Below are 25,435 nucleotides of genomic sequence, written 5' to 3' on the forward strand. Positions count from 1 at the left end.
TCTGGTTTTGCTCTTGGTTGCGAAACATATTCCTTTGAAAGGCGTCATAGTCTCATTCTTTCACATGGAATATAAAAATTTACGTGTATCCACTGATTTGCAGGAAAACAAAACGAATGAGCTTAGAGTCGCTCATTCTTCTCTTCGAGATCTTGATGAAAAGTTGTTCAATTTAACAATGAAGGTAACATATGGTTATGCCTGCAGTGCTTTAATATCTCTCTTCCACTCTTTTCTTATTTTTTCATGAAAAGTTTTATTTCATTTGGGAATACTCGAGAAATATCACCGGAAATTTACTATTTCCCTTGTTTACACATTAGCTTAAAATCACCGAAGGAAACCTCCAGGAAAAAGATAACATGATCCACGCTCTTCTTGAAAACACGACTTCCCGTATTTTTCATAAGGTAATTATAAAGCCGGATTTGATCTTTTGTTTAGGATCTAAGAGACTTAAGTGGAAATTGTTTGAGATACTGTGTTGGTGTTTTGTCCTACAGGTCTGACAGCGGTGGCTCAGTAATGTGAAGCACTACTCGCTGACAATAATTAATGACGATCTGCAATGGCACAAGTTAAACAACTTAAAGAGACTTAGCTCTTCCATTTTTGTTTGTTCCTGTTTGTTTAGCACCTACCTTCATATGGCCAAAGTTGACAAGGCTTTCCTTTAAACTGTAACAATGCATAATATTGTTTATTCTTTCCTATTTCTGCAATTATAGCTCAACATGACAGAAATTCAGCTTCAGATGAGCGACAAAGATCTATCTTCTTCCCTAACGGAAACAAGAGAAAATCTAACCACAAAGATTTGTTGCCTTCGTCTCAAAATGCGAACTAGACAACATTATGCCCTCTACTGCGATTCTCGTATGAGTACTCTACTTGCTGAAAGGACCGCTTGAAAAAAGCTCCTAATTACTTAAACATAGTTTATATCCGACATCTTATAGACAAATTCACATCTCACTGATGAATTTCCGTCGTACTGATGCAGCGATAAAATAACATTTAACGACTGGGGATACTTAAAATTCTAAGTAAATCTTAAAATACTTATTCCTTACTACATCGTTCTTGTGTACGATTTTACAGATGCGTGATGCGGAGCAGAGATTGCAAAATAACATTGAAAATTCAAGCCGAACTCTGAGTGACAAGGTAAATACTTCATACTTTTCCCCCTCCCAGCATATTCCGTCCCCAGTGTCAAAAGTAAGAATGATAAAAAAAAAAAGAAAAATTCGAATTTTAAAAAGTGGCCTCGTTTATACTGCAAACCTCTGAGTCTATATGCTCAAATGTCTCTGTCAGTTGTTCTGGATTGGTTTATGTAATACACGGAAGTATACATGAAGCAGTGCCTTCTAGAATGGAATGATATTAGAAGCAAAGAAGACGCTACATATCCCCGGATAGAGTAACTACCATCTTAATTTAGAAATCTCCCTTCTCTATTTCTTGGGAAAGTTTTAGATTTTGTCGGAGTGAATATACCACACGTAAGTGGATCAAATTTTAGTGGCACCTAACTAATATCTGAGAGGCGCATTTCGAATCCCGTTGAAGTCTTGATTTTTGAGTCTTCTTTTCAGCGCTTGCTTGAATTGTAGCTCGCTTACGAGGATCATTTCTGCACTTGGATACTGGAATATTGTTAACAATGCAACAGATGTGCACTTATCTCCATTATCCATTAATTTTCTTTTCAGGTAGATTCAGTCAACGATGATCTTAACAAGACACGAAACCACCTAATAACCTCTAACCACGACGTAAGAAATGAACTAGGGGCTCTTAACACGACCATACTATTTTCTAATATGACGCTTTTGTCATTGCTTATCCTAGCGGCGTGCAGGAAGTGTCTCTCATACGAAACTGGTACAGCATAACTCACCAATAGGTTTTTTTGTAATTCACTGGAAGAGGATCTCACTGCGGCTCTGAAAAGGTCTAGGGTTCCATACCACATGGAGGACCAAGAATGTTTTTTATCCTTCCTCATCATGAAAAAGTCAACGCCAAAAATCTCTTTAGTTTTGAATAGTAAGAACTCCCCTTCCTAGCTTTTAAGTGTTCTAATTTTAACATTATCGTCAAATGCTAAGCGTTTCGCGGTAAGATCGCTTCTTTGAAATCATTTACTCTAATATATTACTCAGGTAACGTTTTTTCTTCACAGATAACAACAGATTTCCAGGTATTGAAAACAGATCTTAACACAACAAAAACTTATCTAGAAGATGCAGACATTGAGTTGCAGAAATCTTTGACAGCTCAAAACTCAACTTTGATCCTTTAGCTGTATTTTGAAAATTTTTAAAAAAGTAAACAGAGCAGCGAAGATTCCAAATATCAAATACATAAATAATTCCTGAATTGTAAAAATTAAATTTATGGATAAACAAATAAGACAAACAAAAGTTTTCTTTTGTTTCAATCCTTGCTTTTATCTCACAGACAGATAATTTGGACTCAGCGACAAATCAGCTATCATCGATCCTAGCCACAACCCAAAGTAACCTAGACAGGCTTAATGATACACAGATCAAAAGTACACAAGAGGTACCAGTTAAGGTTAAATTCATCGCCGTTTTTACAGAAGTAGTTTTACAAGCAACCTTGAACCATCTGTATAGATGCAAATTAACTTGACATGCCTAATAATTGACTGCCACGGTCGTTGACTGGAAGTATTAAAGAGAATTTCTTTGGCTCTGATTTCTTCTTCTCTTGGACATACATTCACCACCGCTGGTTGTGGGAAGGATTGGTCAAAAAGTTTTAGAACATCCCCCAATCTTTGCGCCAATCGAGGTTTTTCTAACAATAGTTTTCGGGATTTTTCATTCAAAGGAATTCTAAGATAATAGCATTTGAGGTTTAATGACACAATTTGTCACGGTACTGTCATTATTTTCGAAAGAAGCATTGCTGATATTTGGATTATTTTTGAAATTTAAATTCGCAAGTATGTATCGAAGAAGTAAACGACCGCAGTACTGAGCGATTGTTTACAAATTCTCCCAATATATTTTCTCCTTGGGAAGTACGGGACCTATCGATCAGTAATGATAAAACTGCTATGACTAAAATTACTTAGAGAATGTTCTCTTTAGTTTCAAGGTCACCTGTTGTCCATGGAAGCACGTTTGAACTCTACCGATGAAGATCTAAAATCTTCCACTGGCAACTTACAAAACAAAATTGAAGAGCTTAATACAAGTTTTGCAGGCCAGGTATGCAACTTAGAAAGATATGTACAGAGCAAAAATATCAGAGAGTCGCTTAACTTATGTTTACTGATAAACTTGATAAATATATAGGACCTCAATCGCGTGGACGTAAAATAGTGCTATGTACCAAGGAAAGATAATTTTTGTGTTATTTTTTTTGATTCGCTGACGCTTCTAGCACGAGATTTTTATGACCTTTACATAATAAGAGCAAACAGATAGATTTGAGAGCAACAAAACACAGTCTTAGGTGTCAAACGGGTTGTGTGCTATTTATTGTTAAGATAGCAGCCAAAATACATCATAAGAAAACTTTTCAAATTTCAATATAGGAAGACAGCATGAAGCTTAACAGTACATAAATGAAAAAATGGGACTTTAAAATTCTTCTTTGTCTTTTTATACTTTAACAGGCATAAGAATTGTGTGTTGAATGCCTTTTAGCACCGGCCCAGACATTTAATGATCTGCAGAATTTCTTTCAGGTACAAGATTTTTCAATACTTATCATGTTTGGATTTATTATTATCATTAGGTCAATAGCCTTAGCCATTCCATCACTGCAGTCCATTCGCAGTCTAACGAAACAAAGGAAAGCTTCAACAATTTCAAGATGCACACTGAAAATTCTGTTACATTGGTAAGTTTGCAGATGAGCCGTTTTACTTTTATTATCTGTTTGAGCGCATTTTGTTGACGTTTGAGATATTAGCGGATAGTAATTTTAAAAATTCTATTATGAAATTGACAAGAAGTATGATTACAAGGAAATCACTGAGGGGATCGGGAAAAGCACTCGTGATAGAAATGGTGGCAGCTGCTTGTATGGTGGCAAAATATATTGATTTTCAGTTATCAATCAGACAAGACAGCGAAGATAACATGAGCTGACTAACGAAAAAAAAAGGGTTCCAAAGTTGTCACGGGTTTCTCATACTTCCTTGTTAACTTCATTTCAAGGAAATGAAAGGAAGGCTGTGGCGAAGGATTCAACAACACATTTTGTGATCTGAACAAGTCTTTTTATAATTGAGTGATCTTTCCAAAGAACCAATTTCAATTTCAGAATGCCAAGGCTATTCCTAAAATCGATTCTCTTTGTAAAAAAGCATTAAGAGGCTTCAGATGATAGCAAAGCATCGTTCAGAAACCTAAAGCATGGCTGTATGTGCAATCAAAACTAAGTAAATTAAATCATGAATTTTACATGGCATGGAAGTTATTAAAATTTTCACCTAAATAAATGGACGTCAAAAGTCTTAGCTTAAAAATATTTCGCATCAGAATGGTGGCAAAAAAAAACCTGAATTGCTGTAAAAATGTAAATCGCCCTTTAACTCTGATCATGCTAAATTTTGTTTTTACCGCAGGTGAATGACGGGCTCAGTAACTTGGAGAAAACGGTGAACTCAACGAAGGACAAATTAACTTCCCGAATTGAAAGTACAGACCTAAGGGTGAGAAAAAATGATATCTTTTGCAATTTGTAAATATAAAGAAATCATTATTTTTCATAAGCTGACCTTTAGTCACTTACACTACCGTTGGTGAAAAATATTATTTCTTATGAAAACGGTTTTTGAGTGGTCGTCGAAAGTAATTCAAAATCCTTTGAGTTTCGTGTAACCTTTGGGTCGTTTCGAGTACTTGAACGAACTATAATGACACAACTAAAACGAAGCACGACTTGGTCAGTTCTTCATGTTAGAGACTAACCCTAAGAAAGGTAAATATCGTTTAGATTTTAGTCCTAGTTCATGAATCGTACATACAGCAATCAACCACCGTAGGCTATATTTGTTGAATCGGAACATGTACGACAACTGAATCAAAGTCCAGACCAAACTCGTATGATACCGTGCACTTAAAACGTACTTAAAAACGCCCTAAAATCCCACACCGTAGCATTGCAATTTGGAGGGTTGCATTCTCATTGCACTTGTAATCGATCTGAATAGTTATGTTCAACAGCTCAACAGCACCACCGAAAGACTTGATCAAGAAGACGTCAGCATAATATCCCTTGTTAATGACATCAACACAACATTGTCTTTGAAGGTACTAGAAGTTACCAAAATATATTTTTTTTTTAACTTTTTTTTTTCTAATTTTTTTATTCAATTATTAATTTTTTTTGGTGTTTTGTTTTCTTCTTTTTTTTTCTTTTCTGGCTTATGTGTTTATTTTAGCATGTTTGTTAAATTATGGAATTAAATTCTTATGTTTCTTCCAGGTAGAGAATGTGAGTAAGCTCCAGGGCCCTGTTGGACCACGCGGTTTTAACGGCTCTCAAGGATTGGTTGGACCAGCTGGACCTCAGGGAGTCAATGGAACACAGGGTCCCCAGGGGGTGATTGGTCCACAGGGTTTTAACGGATCACAAGGGTCACCGGGATCAGATGGACTCCAAGGAGCCACAGGACCCCCAGGACCCCCTGGAGCAGGAGACTTTTCTCAATGTGAGTTCATGACCAGCACGAACATAGGATCCCAGACAGCTTTCCAAGGCAACACTCTTCCAGCGGCAACCAAAGTCCTCCTAACTGAACCAACTGTGAGTAACATGAAATACGAGACCCTATAAACTCGACAGCGTGAAAAAAAAAAACAGATCTCACTACGCAAACTCAAAAGCGTGATAATGAGTTTATTTCGATGATAAAATCCAATATTTCCGGAAAAAAACAGGAAGAGCTACAGATACGCACTGTTAGGGTTCAGAAAATTGCGGTTAGACAGATTTGCTGATATATGCAAAATTTCAATCGTTTTGCCAGCAAAAACTGAATTATATCAAAAAATAGTGCTTTTTGAGCAAGAAAACGTCATATTCATAGAGGAAGGCTCGCCTATCCGAGCAGTTCTGTTCCACGCAGCCATTCCTCAAATGAAAATGAAGAGAAGTGTGCTGTACGAAGTACGCTCAACAGCATACCAGCATGACATCATTTAGATATTATTTTTGATCTCTCTTTTCCAACCATTATACAGGATAAAAGAATAGTTGGTGTCACATGCTCAACAGACTTCGCCCAATTGCATATCTTGGAAGCTGAGATTGCTCCATCTACAAACAAGCAAGTGTACCGCTGTGAGTGCTTTGGAAATCAGGGAAGGGTAGGGACAATCAAAAGTATTCGATGCTTTATGCATTATTGGTTGTGTCCCTTAACAACATAAAAGTGACACGCCATGTATTACCATGTGTGAAGAAGAAAATGCATTGAACTTCAAGATAGGATCAAGCGATACGAACTAATAAGCAAAAAAATTCAAAATGTCAGTACTTAATGTAACTGATTTTCTTATTCATTTTCTGAAATTAAAGATGCAGTTGCGTTTTCACCTGCTGTTCTCCTCTCTTAGAAAGAGAAATGTTTTGTAAATATAATCATACAGTGAGATATTAGCATTCAAACGAATTTACTTTCCCAGACTTGATTTTAGCTGTGAATTTTTTTAAATCCCTCTTGTTACAATATACCGAATTAGTCTCGCCACTCTGTCCGACAACCATCATAAAATGTGCTCTACGTTTCTGTTGTTTGAAAACTTATGAAAACGTTGAGTACAAAATGATCTGTTGTATAGCTCAAGAATTGATATGCATTGATGAATACACGCCTTTAAATGGTGATCCGGTCTCTCCATAATGATAAATTAAAAAGTGGTGGAGATGAAAAAATGTCAGAGAGGCGAATAATTTTCCTTAAAACATCAAAACCATACTCTCATTCCCAAAGTCTAAACATCGATTCTTCGCACTGTCCTGCAAACTTTGTTATTATCTTACTGTGTAATTATAGAAACTTAGCGAACAATCTAACAATATCCACGACATTCGATCGTTGAATATTCTTCTTTCTGTTTATAGTATTTCAATAAAATATTTAAAAGGCTGTTTTCGAATTTTATTTTTTGGTCACTCTTGGGAGTAACATGGGATGGGGTCAAAGGCTTTATTGGTTGTGATGATGAGAACCACTCAGATCAGTATGAGTATAAGAGGTTTTGCACCTATTGTTTTCTCAGTTGAACCGATCCAGCTGTTGCTTGACTAAATATAATTCACATCGCAGTTTCTAGCTTTTACTTTTGTATTCGTCTGGTAGCTAAATAAAGAAATGAACAAGTATACTTGGGTATTAAGGCTTTTAGACTGCTCATTTTCTGTTAAATAGCTTAGAAGTATTTTTGTGCGAGACGAAAAATTTCCAGCCCTGGAATTCAGCTTTGTGTACCGGTCATCAATAATCAGGAAAGCTAAATGTTCCAATTATTTTAAAAGGGTAAAGACCGTACAGGAGCCGCTCTTTTGGTTAATTAAAGTTTGTAAGGCCTGTCGGATAACAGCTACCTATTTCGACATTGGCTTACGATGAACTTTTTGCTGTCACATTTTAAATCATAAGCTTCCTTTTCTCATTTCTGCGTTTGACCTTAATGTGTTTGATAAGCAACTGCCGCCGTAAAAAATGTTTATGAATGCATTAAGTTAACAAGTTAATCCACAAAATCTTATAAAAACGAGCCAAATCAATACTTTTGACGTGCATTTATGGAGGCGCACAGGTATTAGTGAGCTTACGTGGGATCAACACGAAATGGCATGCAAAGCATCACAAAGAAATTTTTTCTTATTAATGAGATTCCAAACAAATAAAGTACACATGGGGTCATAGACAACGTTACGTTTAAGATTAATGAAACGTTGTTTCGGGTGCATCTATCGACCTAAAATGCATGTTCAGCAAAAAAAGGAATAGTTCTGAAGGAAAACCACATCAGCCGACATTGTGACTGAAACTTGAAACAAAAACAGGTTTGCGATGGATGTTCATGAAGGACCGATGTTTGTTAACCCAACTTTCGACGATTGGATTTACGAAAACAGCATTCCACCATCGCCTTCGAATTTTTCGCGTCCATTGACGTACAGCGCGGAAGTCACTGCTCCTACTGGAACGAGGAATTCTCGCCAGGCACAATATGAGAGTAAAGCACAAGGAAAGAGGAAACCTCCTGTGCGATCAAACCGGTCACAGTTGACCCTCTTGACTCTTGTGTGCTCGGTGTCTTTCGTAATATTTGTGATGATCCTTATGATATTCGTTGGAGGAGTATTGAAGGGTTGTAGCTGTCCTGTAAACGAAGGTCAGCACTTTATTTTCTTCCCTAAAAGCCGTATGAGCTGCATGTCTCATTCCTGTGATTGTCGAAATTTCAGGTTTATAAGTGTTTTCTGTGTTTGAAGCATTCTTCATCTGGTTTGGGGTTAAGCTAAATAGCATTATGGAAATTTTTTTTTTAATCAAAAAAATGTATTTGCGTAAAAACTAGTAATTAGAGACGGGCTACTAAAACATATGGTCTCGTTTGAACGTTCATTTGTACGATCATTTTTTTTTTTTTAATAATGATAGCTTGCATTTACATTCATATTTCGGTCAGTTTTCGTGATCTGTCTTAAAGTCTTGCCAATGCATGCGTAGAAATTTTTGCCCGTTTCTCTTTATACAGAAAATCGGTAAGATTCAGAGAACGTTCAGTTGGACTCCAGCGGGGATGACTTCCTCATAAACAATTTCGAAAGCAGACATACACGGTAGCAGTCACATTATGCATTTTAAACTTCAGTGTCCAATTGTTCAAAGAGAGGATAACGCTATCCGATGGATAAATCGCTATCCAGTGGATAAGAGTTCACAAAACTTACGATGCTGTCTACAAGAAAGAGATTAATTCAGTGGATAGCGTTATCCACCCTTCAAAATACCGGGGCCAGTGCTTGAGTTTAGTCTCTGCACGAGCAGAAACGATTTGCATCTTGTACCAAAAATTTGTGACCATTTTTTTTAAGGTTTTATCTCTTTAGTCAAATGATGTAGTTTAAACTTTGATCCTACTACTCTAAGGTCGCGAGTGTCTATGCTCTAATTTAGGTAACTTAACTAAAATAGATGAAGGTATCTAGAAATAATTAAATGGTTCGTGCAAATTATATCATCTTCTCACTTATTTATACCGTGTCTACAAACTTTAATACACTGTCAAAAAGAGAAGCCGCGAGAATAGCAAAATATATTGTTCATACAGGTAACGTTAAATACATAGCACTTAGCAACAAAGAAATAGAAAGCACATATAAGATTGTCATGTATTAAGATCGTACAAAGTGGGATTCCGGTCTTGGGTGTGAAAGTTCGAACATTACTCATAGAGATCTGAAAGAACATTCTTAGTAAATGCTAATGACAGCTTTAAGTACTGACATAATCAAAAAATATGAATTATTTACCTGATTTACTGAGAAGTAAATTAATAAAATCAGAAAGTTGAAAACTCAAGCCAATGTGAGCTGATAGGACCTAAATTCAGACCCACCTCTTGATCTGCCTTTACTGGATAAATCTGAACACCTAAATTTAATTTTAATTTTAGTATACAGTCACTCAACTCTCTTCCCTAGGACCATCTCTTATGAAGTTGCTACATTTCTACCCAATTATACAGATGATGTAGGTCTACCATCTCCATTCTTTTATTCTGTCTGAATTTAGTTTTTAATTTGACAATTTGCTGATTTCAATTTTCTCACAAGAAACCACCTTAGTTGGCAAATGTGAAGTGAGACTTCTGTACAGTCATGGTTGATTACAAGAGAGTTTGAAGACTGTAAACATATACTTAAACAGCTAATTTTTAAGTTTGTAAATTGCTTACTCTAAGCACTTTGTTAGTAAATGAATTCCAAGGGGTCTAAAATTTTTACGAGGTGATATTTCAAACCTATCGATGTCAGGAACAGAATGGCTGTATCTTTTACTTTAGTGCATGGCCCTTGTGGCCCAGCAAACATACGTGCTTCAAAATGCTCTGTCACATGCTTTCATGAACAGTGATATTCAGTTTTCCAATAGCAGGTTGAGTGAAAAAAGCTCTCAGCGTGAATAATTTTTATAAAAAGATAGCAATGATCTTCTACTTCCCTCTATTTCAGACGAAAGGGGCGCTACAAGACTTCGGTGTGGAGCTTAATTCAACAAGAAGTAACCTGCAAGATGCAGACGTAAAGTTGCAGAAATCTTTGGCTATCATTAATTCATCTCTTGTGGGAAAGGTCAGAAGATGGATTTACATTTCAGATTGAATGCTTTCTCCTTTCTTCATCTGCAAGGTCTCCCTTGTTAATATATGTATATGATAATATTCTTATAATATCGTGTTATTCTTTAGATCGACGGTCTGGCCGTTACGACGACGCAGTTGTCATCAATCCTGGAAACTTCATTAGACAACGTTGAAAAGCTTAACAAGACGCTTGCAAACACAAGGAGTGAGGTAGGTTTCCTATGAGGCGATCATCGATTCACATGTTAATTTGTTCTGCCAAAAGCTCTGTTTGTGCAAGTTTCACGGGAGAGTTTGTCATTTGTTTCAAAATCCATTCTAGTTGTTGTTAACTTTTAGGTATGTGCAATTCTCAGACTTGCGACATCATGGATTAAACAGTAAAAATTACTGATGATTTGTCAATATTGTTTCTAATCTCTAGTTCAGAGAGAGCGAGTCGTCACTGAAATCAAGTTTGAACTCCTCAATTGCCAACTTACACCAGAATGTGGAAGAAATCAGCGCGAATAATTCCAAACAGGTACAGTTACAAGTACAAGAAAGTAAACGACATTTTTTAAAAACATGTTTCGACAGTTCCTCTGTCATCTTCAGTTCCGATTTATACAAAGTACAAAGTTGAATATACTAATACTAATTGGAAAAAACAAACAATAGGAACAGAACAATGTATGCAAAGTTCTAATTTAACATGATAAAGTTGATAATTAAGTGTAGGTTGCTCCCATTGAATGTGAATAGCTTCTCCGAAAGTTGAAAAGTTGTGGAAGCGTGATCTAACATGCTAAAACACTTATCAGAACATGGTTTTTAAAAAATATCGTTTCTTTTCTTAAATTCGTGACATATCTGCTACTATCCATGCTGAGGTAAATCGTGCACCAGCGAAAATATTTCCTGAATTAAAATTCCAATAATTTTGCTGGTGACTCTTATCAGGTTGATCGCCTTACCTCGTGGATGACAACATTACAAGCTTTAGCTAATCAAACCAAAGATAACTTCAACGATTTCAAGAATGATACTGAAAGTTCCCTTTTATCGGTAAGAGTGTGAAATTGTTTTTGTATTACTCCTTTCCTCTGGTTAAAGGTCAGTATTGTGACGAGCATAAAAATGTTGTCAATAGTGATGATAACGACAAGCAGAAGAGAAACTCTGGTGATGATAGCTCTAAGGAGGATGAAGAGCCGGCTGTGACTGTATGAATAATGCTACTGGTGGTACTGATGACACCTCGTTCCCAGTGCCCTTCTTCTTCTCAATCCCCTTGGCGGATAGGCAGAGTAGGGGTTGAGCTGGTCAAGAGATGCTCCAGAGATAGCTTTGTCTTCGGAGCCGAAAATTGTACATCTTCTTGAGGAAACATAGAGGTTCTCTCTAATCTTAACGAATAAGAACTTTTAACCAAACTGTCTTATTGCTACTCTTAACTACCTCCTAACCTTAGAATTGTGCTTTAGGTGAATACTGGACTCAAACGCCTGGAGGAAAATTTAAATGTGTCAGAAAACAAGTTAGCTATGGCGATTTCTGAAACGAATGTAAAGGTGAGTATACCTTTTACTTCGTTTAAAAGATCTTTACTTCAATAACACTTTACTTGTAAGCTCTAATTAGAGGCATTTAAATCACTCGTTATTAAAAATAATCATCATTTATGATGGTGAAGCGGTGAATTTTTTTATCCGCAGCTCATATATATGAACGGGTTTATTTGGAACCAACGTATCTAAGGACCAGCTCCCAGTTTGCTTGTTAGCTCAGTTGGTAGAGCGCTGCACCGTTAACGCAGACGGTCATCGGTTCAAATCCCGTACAGGCCTGATTTTTTTTCAGGTCTTATTTTCATTACTGTTTAAGTACTGTCCATTACTGCGCAGATCGCTTCCATATTCATTTATCCGCAGTTCGTTTATATTATTTTCATATATTTTACAATCATTTAAAACATTTCCGTTTAGTTTAGCCATGATATCTGTGTCGTTATTGTCTTTCAAAAGCTAAAAAACAGCACAGGAAAACTTTCTCAAGAAGATACCATCATCAGGAATCTGATTGATGCAATCAACACCACTTTATCCTTGAAGGTATCATGTGGAGTTTTTTTAATAACTTACAGGGAACCTTGAAAACGTGCCTTAAAACCACGATCGACCCATTTCTGGTGCAAAAAGAAAAAAAAAACCTTCGAGATCATACTTCTTCTTGCCTCTGTGGACACTATAGGGACACCCTTTCATAACAATGATTACCTGTTCAAGTGATCATCATTGGATGGCGAGACTCCCGGTTGTCAGATTAAAAGGGGTTTAGTATCATGATATTTACTGGAAAATGAGGGATTTTTTTCGAAAAAGATCAGGTCTTGAGCCGCGTGGAAAGCAAAACTATAGGGTATGGTGCAAATATTCACTCGTGTTTCAAATTCAAATCCTGATATCGATCACACTAACGGGCCAAAATTTTACCGAATTGAAAGGCAAAGCATGACGAGGTAATCCGTAACTGGGCCGGACAAAAAAAAAACTACCTCTCAGAAAAGGAGTGCTCAGAATCTTAAAGGTGCCCTCAATATAATATAGAGTATAGTTTTCTATCAGACGTTATGAGGACTCATCGTGGTTGTGAAATTTTCTGAACGAGGATCATACTGTGAAAAATACCCTTTTGAACTGTGATGAAATACACGTATGCCATCAAAAATTATTTTGATCTGTATATCTTTCAGTTGGAGAATGTTAGTAAGCTCCAAGGCCCAATTGGACCGCGTGGTTTCAATGGCTCTCAAGGAGCGATTGGACCAGCCGGACCTCAAGGATTCAATGGTACACAGGGTACCCAGGGTGTTATAGGCCCCCCGGGGTTTAATGGATCAGAAGGACCACCAGGGCCACAGGGACCTAACGGAGCAGGAGACTTCTCCCAGTGTGAACACAAGACTGAGGATTTGACTGGAAACCAACATCCAATCACCGGCAACAGTTTACCAACTCCAGTTAAAGTGATTAAGCGTGAACCAATTGTAAGTAAATTCAAAGGAAAGATTTAAGACTATTCCCTTTGTAATTTTGTAGATAACGGAAAGTGTAAGGACGTTTGTTTGACTGTTTGCCTTACCTTAACGCAAATGAAAACCTGGGCTATCTGACGTGATACGCCAACATGGAATCATGCAGAAAGAGCAGAAAGAATAAAGTTCGGAAAAAAAAAGATTGTTTTCCTAATTGTATGGCATCTACCAAGTTTCACCATGCCATTGTTTACTTGAGAATTTTTGGCCTTAGATAAGCCCTAATTGATAATCGATATTTTAGTTACATCTAATTGCTTCAAAAAACTGATCAGAAAAGAAATCTGGAGTGTAATAATGATAGGCAAAATGAAGGAAAAACCCCTTTTTTACCACTGAAAGCATTTTAATTTGGACAAATAAAGCGCGAACTTTGTCGTTAAAGTATTAGTGTTCCTCTGCAACTATGAATAAACGCGTGTGGAAAATTGTTAGCCTGGAGCACTTAGGGATTGTCTTTATTTTCAGATGCCCAACAACCTCTTGATCAAATCTAATAACTTCGGCTTACATTAGAGTCCTTGGAGTCTCCGTCTGTTATGTGCGAGCCACTGGCTTTACAACTGTCAATCGGTACGGTCATTTCGTAGGTTCCAAATGGACTTCGACGTTCTGCTGCTCCAAGAAGTGTGTCATCACACGGTGAACCGCTGAGATTATGGCAGCTCATCGGTTAAAAGCGGTTATCGTCCTTGCTCATACTGAAGAGAGAATCCTCTGAAAATTTGCAAGCTGAAATGTTTTACAAACAATTTGAAAAGACAGCGATGCCCACCATGTCCAGACTTATAAAGGTTATATATTAGGCGTTTTTCAAAACGCTCCACGCTCCGTTTTCACCAGCGTTATTCTAGCATTAGTTAGTGATAGGAAGAAAAAACGTATCAAAAATTATGCGTTGAAGAGCGAAAACGAATTGGTGCTGTCAGAGTCTAATCTCCTCCGCAGCTACTTGACAGCCGCTCTGTAGGATGTCACTCCTTAATGATAGCGTTGCGTGACGCCCGGAAGAAGGGCTTTTGTGAAATACAATGTACGGTTAGCCTTATCATTACTCACTGTTTCCTTTTGCTTTTTCTTTGTTGCATCCTTCGGTATTAGTGATTGCAAATCGGTCGAATTCTAACGTCCGCCATGATCCTAAAGGCTGCCGGAATTCCCTGACATTCCCAAGAGCCACATGTCTTAAATTAAGATAAACCCTCGATGGGTAATCACCGCTTTGAGATTCGTCACCCTCTAGCTCAACGTACATCTACAAAAGGAAAAGACGAAAACAGAAAACAAAACATAACAACAAATCATAAAGATTAGGGCTAACAGAACTTAATTCGTACCGTCAGTTAGAAAAATTAGACTGAACGTTGTCTTTATTGACAATCAAATTCCCCATTCGCACCAAAGCATAAACATGTTTAAAAGCTGTTTTGTGAAACACGGTTTGACATTATTTTATTCGTAGGAGCTGCTTAAACTAATGTTTGTCGACCTCAAATTAAGTACATTAAAAATGCATATTACTGACTAGATGGAAAATCCTATTTTTGCGGGTTTCTGCCTCTGATTTTCATTCAGTTATGAACACGGTTAAACATGGTTCAACTAAATATATTTTTCTAGTGTGAATGGACTATAACAAAGTTGTTTCTAGAATGACAACTCTAAAAGACCACAGGAGCAGCTTGTTCTTGTGGTCAAAAATTCGATCGTTATGCATTTGAGAATCACAAAGCACAGCACTACGCCCAAAATTATGCTCACGTTTTTTCATTAATGAAAATTAATTTATGAAGTTCGTCGAACATCCGCAAGAAATGAAGAAACTTTAAGTCAACAATTTCATAGCAATAAAGATGACGTTCAATAGAAATGAACTAACATATAAATATTTACCACAGCAAAAATTGAAACAAGGCAACGAGCCAAACAGAGAGCTGGCTAAGTTTGCTCAGAAAGACAAAATGAAAAAGTCAAATGAAGAAAATAAAATGAGCGTTTAACGAGGTTTTACCTCAATTCAAGGGGGCTAAACAGCCAATTACTGAATGAACTAGCGAACGAAAAATAACAAAAAACAAAAGGTAAAACAAGGAAACAGTTGAAAAAAGATCAACAGCAACATTAACAACTGCAAAAAAAACAACATCCGTTTTATTTAATGGCTCACTATAACAAAGACAAAAGAAATACACCCCATACGACCTTGTCTTTAGCACTTTAAAATGTCCATTTATGCGTGGTGGTTGTGTGGCGAAATTTTGTGAAGCATCGCTGTCCCTTATTTTCGATACCATCAATTTCTTGAATTTCTCTTGTAAGCTCTAAAACCACTTGGAGATTTCCTGTTCCCTGCGCGGCTAACACCGCTCGCCGATCGAATTCTGCTAATTTTTCCTGAACAATCCATAGAGAACGAAACTCGAAACCTTTGTACAACTGGTACAATTGTCGGGAAAATCCTGTTTCTGTTTCTTCTAATCACAAAGATCCTTACCACCAGAATTACCAAGACTTTCAATTCCATTTCCTGTCTCTTCTAAGTTTGGAATGTCAAAGTTATGTCCACCGATTTCGTTATCCAAGTCCATGAACTTTGCTATGAGATCGATTCTTGCGGCACCGGCGATAAATAATCGTTCGATCTGTTCTTGAAACTTTGCCGAGTTTCGGGGTTCTGACCTCTCATCCAGCAGGCAAACAAGGTCCGCTGCAAGTCCCTCTTTGTTCATTTCCAGATTAGCCTTTTTATAAGAATATAAAAAAATTGTCATGAGCTGGATAAAACTTGGGCAACAGCAATAAAATTAGGGTCAAAGAAAGAGGCGCACAGACACACACACAGACAGAGAGTCAGAGAGACATACGGAAAACATAACAGGCCAACGGATAAAAAGAAAGACAAAGCAAATGACACTAGACGAATAAATCAGTAGGTAAACAAACAAATAAACAACAAGCTATTAAGAAAAACAAACATTAGATATTAAAGATGCAGCATATCCATGATATTTGCCTGCATCACTTCAGGTACAGCAGCCACATCCATTTTTTCAAAATCCAATTCACTTGAGTCTTTCAGGGCAGCATAGTCCTTTCCAAATTATTCTGAAGTTTACCAAGGTCACATTTGCCAGCAAAATGTCTAATCACCCCGAGGGCTGATCCAAGGGCGGGGAAAGGATCTTACCCCATTGCACCACTAAAGAATCCTGTTATTCCTTCAAGAATGACGAATAGGTCTTCATTGTTAAATTTTGCTTTTTCGTACACGTCTGGAAGCATCCCCTTTGCTGTCAGTAGATTGTTCTTCATGCTTGCCTCCAGCTCACCAATAGCCTAGTGCAACAAAGAGAAGACAAAAAAAAAAATAATATTAGAATAAACTAAGACAAATTAATTATTGTTTTCAGTCGCTTACCGTTATTTAAGTTATTTTTCAGAGTAAACGTCGCCGAAAAGCAATTATATTTACTCGGCTTGCCTCCCCGCGGATTTGCGTATTTTTATTGGCGTATTCATTATTTTCCCAACCGACAAAAGATCTTATTTCGCATTCACTCTTGTCAGTATCGCGGAAGCAGCCTTTACGATACTGCAATATAACATCTCATAAAGTTAAGATAAACTGGTTTAATTTTATGACGAGAGATATTTGAGTTAATCTGTTAAGCTTTAAAACTCTTTACGGAGGCTAGTTTACGTTATCAATTCAGTTCGGTGATAATACTTAATTACTCTGTTATACTCTCCCATCAACGCAGTGCCACAGTTTCTTTAGCAATTTAACCCCTTTATTCATTAATCTATTTAAGATTGAAGTAAATCAAGGAAGCTAAACTCACAAATTTAGCCGATTGGCTTATCTTTAGCTGGAGTTTATCGAGGATTCCGTGGCATGAAGCGACTAGGGGTAATGCCACGCCCACTGGACTGGATGCTACTTTATCGCAAGTTACTCTTCATCCATCCGCCCACCTTCCCTAACACTTCACTGGTGCTCTTTAGTGGAGAGAAGTACTCAACAGTAAAATGTCTTCACCAATATTGACCAGCTTTGTCTTGAACCCAGAACTCGTCGCCCGACCAGTGCGTTTTCCGTTAGGCCTTTGCGTGTCCAACAAAAGGCTGAGGGACTAAGCTCCACTTCATTTCAAGGCTATAATCCCACGTGTTTCTCCCAAATTTATTAAGGGTCGCGGCATCTGGTCAGAGCAGAATACCTGTTTATTTTTTGTTTCCCTTGAAATAAATGTTTCAGAGAAGGACAGGACACCGTATGCAATGCCCACGTTGACAAGATTGGCTCACGAAAGTTTTTCGATTCGTGGTGTTTCAAGTAAAGATCGCCGGTATAGCATTATTCATCTTTGAAAAATGTAAGAGGGAGGACCAGTTGGAGATCTCAGTTTCACAGGTTGGTACTCTCTCGTTAAGAAATCGTTATATATTCGACAATGAGGTTTCGACTCTTACCAATACATATGCTCCCTTTTCGCTTATTGCTATTCGTTTGGCCTCAACCAGTCTGTTCTTTTGCTTTACGACTTGAAGTCTGGCAGCCTGTGGTAGTGCTTTTACTATAGTCTTAACGTCATCATGCCGTGTAATGGATTCTCTTATAACATTGTAAGAGTTCTCAAACGTTTCTGCACGATCTTTGATGACTTCGATCTGTTTCTTGAAGGCCTTCCATTTGATAATTGGTGCGAACAACTGGTTCTACCCAAATCTGTCATATCCTATTTTGTTTATAAAAGCCAGTCTTCTCTTTGCCACTAAGAAATAATCCAAACGAATGATTAGCAAGGGAGTTGATAAGTGCTTGTGTACCGCTTCAAACTCCCCATGGGAGATTACATTTCTTATCACCTTTTATGCGGATTACTGCCCTAGGTTTATTGATAACTTTTTATTTTTTACAGGCTGCGCCCCCAGTCCTACTTTTTTGTTCTTACCACATTTTAAGATCATCTATAATCAATTACTGTACAGAAGTACGACAACATGAATTGTATTCTTGAAATATACGAATTTATTGCCGGGCTGGATTATGTCTTTCACAAACTTCTTTTATGTTATTTATTTTAATGAGGTACATTAAACGACAATATATTCGAAAATACCGAGCCTTTTCTCAATTCAGATGCCCGAGCTTTGCCACTTGACAGTTTTACAACAAACTTGAACAGAGCGTCGCTTTTTTTTGACATCGTTGGCTCAGAGAAGTTCTTCACCATATCTGGTCATCATCTTTATCAACTGCAGAGGATACTTTTTCAATTGCTTGGGACCCACACTAAATTTCTGAAGATAAGAACTTTCCACCTGACCATCGGAGCTCTTTGCGGCGAGTTCTTAAAGGAAAAATCGCAACAAAATTGAAAGGAGTTAAATAGGTATTTGAAGCGTAAACTTTAGATAATGTTTTAGCATTGCCTCGCCAATGAAATGACGGTAACAAAACCGAAAGGCGTAAAATATGCATTTGAAGCGTTGCCCCGCAAATTGAAATATGACCAAACTAGTTCCCATTCCCTTCCCAATGCAGCGTTGATGAAAACAATACATGAAAATATTTCAGTTCAGTTTTATTTTCCGAACCAACGCTACAAGTCTAGAGAGGAAGAAGGGGAATGCTTAAACTTGAAACAGCGTTCCACCCTTCTCATGTGTTTAAATAATAGAATTCTTTGAAAAAAGACGAACCAAGTGCTCTCTCCCTTCCAATCTCACTCTTGGCAAACATATTCCGTACGAGAAGGGGGAGGGGAGCCATAACCTGGGAACCTTATTCCATTTTAAGGAAGCGTAAGACCGTCTAAAATTAAATTAAGAATAAACAAATAAAAAACCTCGTCCGTTGCTTCCGCTTCTTCCAGTTGCTCCACGAGCGGCCTCGCTGGTATTTCCGGATGATTCACACCAATGAAAACAGTTAACATAGAAACGTCCGCCGAAACATCTTTGCTTCCTCCTACAGTTTATCCCGCGGCGGCCACGTCCTCCTAAACCACCTGAAAACAACAATTTATTCCAATTTTTCAAACGATTCATTGCTCAGTTGGATCAATATTTGTTTCTGGGCAACCGAGCTCGATATCGATTTGTCGTACTCGATTACCATTCCTGCTCGATAAGCAAACGACGTTTGATCGAGCTCGATAACTACAAGTCGAGCTCGATCGCTAATCGAGTACGATTACTAATCGAGCTCGATTACTAATCGAGCTCGATTAGTTATCGAGCTCGACAAAATACGTTTATCGAGCTCGGTTACAGTACTGACGAGAAAGACTGGTGGAGAGTCCAACCTTATGGAGTGCGATGGAGTGTGCAAAAAAACCTCGATACCGACGGCGAAATACTTCATAAGTTTTTTAGGAGATTCAGAGACAGGATTCATAGAGAGGATATGAAGTAAGTGGGGAGAATATTGAAAATGAATTTTCCCACGCTGCCGTTTTTGTTTAAGCGATTCTCTTCCCTAAGATCAGGACACCCTTTTTTTCGCTCGTGTGCGTTCCGGCTTTCTCTACGACAACTTGCATTTTGATATTACTTTTAACTTTTACTGTAACTTTTTAGAGGGTAATTAAAGAAAGGAAAAGACACGCATATGAAGCGGTAAAAAAAAACTGAATATCGTCGCACCTTTTTTCTGACTAATAACAGCGTCATCTATCGACACAACAACATTCGTATCGCACTCTAGTTTTAAAATGTTACTATTTTTTCTCCCTAAGAAAGGATTACGACTGAATCACCAATATTTTGAACTTTTCAATCAAGTTTTATTTTTGAACACTGTGATTGTTGTGCGTTAAATACTTCCAAGATCAAAGCCCCGACCACACTTTCGCAGGTGCTTTGAAAAACGTTATTTTTCTCTCACAATCCAAAAAGAGCTTTGCCTCTATCTATGAAAATGAATAAACTGGTTTTTTTATTTTTTTTATTTTTTTTTTGCATTATCATAATTGTCATCTACGGCAAAAAAAAAAGAAATGCAGCTAGATGATGTGTATAGTAAAGCCCTTATCATCCCGTCAAAAAAAGTGTTACAAGAAAAATCAACATCGGGGAATTCGAAAAGGTCGGTTTTCATAACGAGTTAAAATTCAAGTTGAAATCGCATATTTTAAAAATACGTCGTTTCGTTAGAAAATCTTTCTGGACCAGTGTGGTCAGTAGACCTAACCTATGTAAAACCTATTCAACATAGTCATGGACAGAGCTTAATTGTTTATTTACCTGTCTCTCCCAAAACTGAAAGTAAAAACCGTAGCGTATTTACAAAACCGGATTATCAACTAGATATTGATTGGCTACAACGGCCAAAAAGTTCTGCATGGATTGCTGAGCGGTTCCCGCTCTCCCCCGACGCCACATTTGCTCGTCGAGGTAGGACTGCAAGTCTTCCCTCCTTATCCTCCGGCGTGTTTTCTGGCCCAATTTTAAACTGTTCCAGCAGGATTCGATTTCTTGGGTGTCAACCCCATAGTGACTGGGTCAACGAAGTTGAGTCGGTGGACAATCATTTGATGTGCGCTTATGTTGTTAATTCTTTGGTCCGTCTGCCGGTAGGAGGCCAAGTCATCCGAGTGCACTTCGGTTCCAGGGAGAACACACCTTGAAATGATGGGATGGAGGGTGGCCATATCTCGTCTTTCCACTTCATCGAAGTAGCTTTTTGCAGGTAAATGTTGTGTCGTAACAATCCCAAAAACCCATGTGTACCTTTGTGCACGTCTTCCCCAGTTGTTCTGAAATAATGAAAAAATATATATATTTCAGATGGATGATTTTTGTCCCATTAATATTTTGCTTTAGGCTTTATCCCAGCTATGTGTAATTATCATTCACCTGTATGAAATAATTTTGATATTAAAGCGCCCTGAGTGCTTTTTGTTGTCACATTCCCACCTACTTCGGCTTGCGAACCACATGTTCCAGAAAATTAAGAAACAGTAAGGTTATGAAAATATTTATATTTCAAAAATATTGAAATGATTGGAGGTGAACATTTGCCTAGTCCCCCATGGTGCTGCCAATCCTTGATTATGCAGATGTGACTTGGGGGGATAAATCCAACACCACTCTGATGAACAAGATCCAATTACTCCAGAATAAAGCAGCTAAATTAATTTTAGATATGCCAAAGCATTCATCAGCAACAGAAGCTCTTGATCTACTTGGTTGGGATACATTGGAAAAAAGGCGAAGATCTCATCTTCTATTTTTGGTTTTTAAGTCCTTGAATGGACTAATTGATTGGAATTTTAATTTTAATCATTTTAAAGATATACATGATTATAACACTCGTTTTAATAACAACATTTGTAAACCACAATCAAAGCGTACATGGGGTCAGCATCGGTTTGTTTGTCATGCAGTAGATGACTGGAACGCTCTCCCAGACGGCATTAGGAACATTTCCGATTTTTCAGTTTTTAGACGTCTTGTTAAAAACATGTAGTCTCTTCTATTGATTATACCCTTTTATCCTATTCTTGATAACCATATTTATATTTTCTGTTATCCCTACGTTAGATTTATGCAGGGCCTCACTGAAAACCACACTTTGTGACGTGAGCTCCCTGTCAAAAGATCTTATTTATTATTATTATTATTATTATCAGTAATATAATATGGCACAAAAAGGTGATTTTTTTAAACTCATTTATTCCTGCTATAAATGGTTGCCATAATTTTTGTGTGCCAATAGTGGGCAAGTTGCTCGGAGGCGATTAGCAAAGGATGTTCAAAGTTTGAGTGCAGGCCGAGTGCAGGCGATCTACGACGCTATTTCCCGTGTTAGTATATACTTGAAAAAATAGTGATTTTTAGCTTTGATTAGTTGTTGAATTTACTCTCGTCGCATCTTACACCAGTCCAAAGGGCGTGATTGGCCTGTCCTGAAGGTTTCTTGGGCAGCCATCCTGTAAGCGCCTACTAATTTTTCTTATCAAGCTTGTATTTAAATCCAGGTACCTGGAAATTCGTCGCTGGGAGTCCTCAGCAGAGAAGAAATAAACCTTCTGCAGGAGTTTACCAAGTGGCACTCTGGGGAACTCCTCGAAAAAACTGTTTGATCTCACACTTCTTCTTTTTATGCATCCTCAGCAGCGCCTGTACAGTATTGTTAAGGAAAGACCCTTTATCGTTTTTGAACAAATTAAAATGGCCGGTTTAAGCATTCTTCTCCACTGAATATATAGACGCGTATAGATGCGACTTTTATGGTGGATGCTCTTGCTTCTAGAAGTTTTGAATTAACATCAAAGAGGTCTCCTACATCGAATGGGAAAAGTGCGTTCTAAAACACCTTAAGTACGTCGATAATTATCATTGTAACCCACGGTACTTTTAGTGTTGTTTTGAGGTTTTTTTTTCTTAAGTCGGTGTATTTATCACGTAGCAGTCAAGTAAAAATCCAAATTGTGCTATGAACACTTGCAACTTATATGACAGTTTTATGTAGCGGCATGCAGACGCATGTAAAAGTTGTTACTATATAAGTTGAAAAGGAGATAGATTAAAGGACGTTTGTGCCAATGCACACGCCCGATGAAAGAGGGACTAAAGCTAGTAATCGATAGCAAGTTCCCTTATAGGTTATCTCCGAAAAGCGCCTTTTCCCCGTTGTTGTTCTTCAATTAAATACGAAATACATTTATGTCAGCCCCGCGCGTTAAGATGGTAGCTGCGTTAAAAAAAAAAAAAGAAAAAAAAAAGATGACGTTTATTTAAAATTGACCGTGCCCACTAAAAAGGAGAAGTTGCAATATTTGTGCGCACAAACTAAAAATAATTCATTATAATTGAAATGGAAATGCGAATTTTAGGCATATACTCAGTTCTTTAAGCGGAGAGGAATTGTACAAAATAATTACTTTACTATCTCGTGCGGTAAAAAAACGATACCTTCGTTCACAATTTAAAGCCTGCCATCTTTGGATAACGCCTTCATTTTAATCTCTTCAATAGGCCAAGGTGATTACCGAATTAGTCCCATTTTAAGTGTGGGTTGGATTTTTATGGAGTTTAAACGATGACGCGTTAACTTCGTGCCGTTGCAACAGTGTTCGGCAACCGGCCTACCGGCGTTGATTGAGGTTGAACTTTCAAAAAGAAATAATAAATGAACAACAGTAATAAAAAGATGTACCAAATAGTGGAGGGTTCCAATGGGGTGATGGCTGGTAAGTTTAAAGGATAAAATTGTGGCCACTTTACGGCTAACGGTTAGGTTTTTTTCCCTTACGGTGGTTACCAAAAATATATTTACTATTAACGTTTTTGACCACTACCGTTTAAAACTTTATCGTGAGGCCTTGCTCTAAAGCTGCATACTGACGTAAGGACTTATTATTTTCTTCTCCTTGTCGGAGTCTAGTCAGCTAGCAATAGCGAGAAACGGGTCTAAATTTCGATGATTTTGTGAGTTTCTTATTTTGTAATTGACTACATCACACTTATGCGAAGTATCTTTTTTCCACACGGTTGTTTAGAACAAATGAATAAAACCCCTTAGGGTGACCTCATCGTTAACAAAAGGAATTAAATCATCGCTAAGCGCAAGGTAAAACAGCCTATTGTTTAAACTTGCGACTTCCTCATCAGTGCCTTTTGTAAGGTAAGTGTGATTTTTTTTTCATCCTTTGTTATAATGGAGAAGTATGTTTGCCGTCGTCATAACAGACCAGAAACAAAGGGGGTAAGTTTCTAAAGAAACTCTGGTACTGCGTCAGTGGGGGTAACAAGGTGATTTGATAATATCAACTAAGTTGAAATTGTAAATTGGCCACCTAAAAAGTTTAAAAGCTGACGTTTCGATCCTTAGCTCTCCATCAGACTAATGAAGGGCTAACGCTCGAAACGTCAGCTTTTGAACTCTTTACGGTGGCCAATTTATAATTTCAACTTAGTTGATATTACCAGAAACAGAACAGTTTGTAATTACATTTATAACGACGATTATTAACAATTTAGGTTTATTCATAAAAACATTGGGTTGTTATGTACTCCCATGTAGGATAGAAGATATATTTGTATCTGGTGTGAATATTATCTGCGTGTGCTAGGCTAGCTTTTTGTATATCCAATGATAGAAAATTTGCCCGATCAAATCTGTTGAACTCACCGATCATTTTTTTCTTAATTAACAACAAGTTGTGAGGAAACAAAGTCTTTGTTTATTGAGTAGCAACAATTGGCGCTAACCGCACGGCTCCTAAAATACAACAACGCTCAGTAAATTAAGGCATTTCATGTAACATCTGTATGGATAAGGATAAATGGGTTGATCTTATTAACCTTCCTTCCTAATTAAAAAAGAGTTATGAAGAAACAAAGTCTTTGTTTATTGGTTCACCGCAATAAGCACTTATCGTATGGCCCCCAAAATATAATAACGCGCAATAGATTGAGGCGGTTTTTTTTTATAACATCCGTTTACAGGATTTTTCAGCTATGATTCACTTACATAGGAAAGTAAACTGAGGTTAACGAATGTGTAGTTATATTCTCTCCAATGCTAGAGGCGACACGTGTTGGAATAAAGGAGAAACTACAACAATACGTCTTTCTTTGTGCTGCCCACTAGTCTTCGTTAAGGAAAAAACTATTTTTAATTCATGTTATGCAGGGCAGGGTTTTTATTCGTTTTACTTTGTTTTTTTTTATGTTTTTTTTTTTTTTTAACAAATTCAAATTCGTGTCAGACTGGGTTGGTGCGAGGCTGCGTGTCGGCTTTTATTTGGTGTGGGATGCCTTTGATCTGTAACCAAACCGGTTAGACCGTCTGCGACAGTGGGACAAGGGTGTTCAGATAACGGGGAAAAATGCATTTGTCAAATCATTTATTATCACGTGGAACACAGCGCAGCAAACGAACAAATCGAGCTTACTCATACTGAAGAGGGGGAAATTGACGAGTGTGTTTCCCATAATTCTTAAAAAAACATATTTGACTTAAAAAACC

The 25,435-nt window shown here is 37.5% G+C and overlaps 2 protein-coding genes, 1 long non-coding RNA gene and 1 pseudogene across 4 annotated transcripts in view; 3 read left to right on the top strand and 1 right to left on the bottom strand.

The window, feature by feature from the left end:
- The window catches only part of LOC113665987 (uncharacterized), a 34,211-nt pseudogene extending 14,705 nt beyond the window's left edge, over positions 1-19,506 (bottom strand). Inside the window, exons 1-3 of the transcript XR_016188859.1 lie at positions 19,305-19,506; positions 18,581-18,806; positions 17,926-18,227 (exon numbers count right to left, since the gene is read on the bottom strand). The product of XR_016188859.1 is annotated as an uncharacterized LOC113665987 (transcript). The remainder of the gene's footprint in view (positions 1-17,925; positions 18,228-18,580; positions 18,807-19,304) is intronic.
- Positions 167-7,145, top strand: LOC113669588 (uncharacterized). Its single transcript, XM_089211773.1, has 13 exons — positions 167-184; positions 324-410; positions 729-813; positions 1,100-1,167; positions 1,719-1,781; positions 2,192-2,302; positions 2,461-2,574; positions 3,129-3,248; positions 3,781-3,885; positions 4,616-4,702; positions 5,217-5,303; positions 5,479-5,799; positions 6,237-7,145. Exons 1-13 carry the CDS (start codon positions 179-181, stop codon positions 6,423-6,425), a joined length of 1,443 nt encoding a protein of 480 aa, XP_089067899.1. The 5' UTR covers positions 167-178; the 3' UTR covers positions 6,426-7,145.
- On the top strand, positions 7,939-13,446 carry LOC149043012 (uncharacterized). Its single transcript, XM_089211933.1, has 8 exons — positions 7,939-8,491; positions 10,246-10,365; positions 10,482-10,586; positions 10,801-10,899; positions 11,319-11,423; positions 11,843-11,929; positions 12,383-12,469; positions 13,111-13,446. The coding sequence occupies exons 1-8, from the start codon at positions 8,075-8,077 to the stop codon at positions 13,429-13,431; spliced, it is 1,341 nt and encodes a 446-aa protein (XP_089068059.1). The 5' UTR covers positions 7,939-8,074; the 3' UTR covers positions 13,432-13,446.
- A 1,510-nt stretch (positions 19,507-21,016) lies between the features above and the next one.
- LOC149043013 (uncharacterized) lies at positions 21,017-23,280 on the top strand. The gene is made up of 2 exons (XR_016188262.1): positions 21,017-21,148; positions 22,440-23,280. It is a non-coding gene; the product is annotated as an uncharacterized LOC149043013 (long non-coding RNA).
- The last annotated feature ends 2,155 nt before the right edge of the window (positions 23,281-25,435 follow it).

The sequence above is a fragment of the Pocillopora damicornis genome, chromosome 7 (genome assembly GCF_964200805.1).
Source record: "Pocillopora damicornis chromosome 7, jaPocDami1.2, whole genome shotgun sequence".
Taxonomy (NCBI): Eukaryota; Metazoa; Cnidaria; class Anthozoa; order Scleractinia; family Pocilloporidae; genus Pocillopora; species Pocillopora damicornis.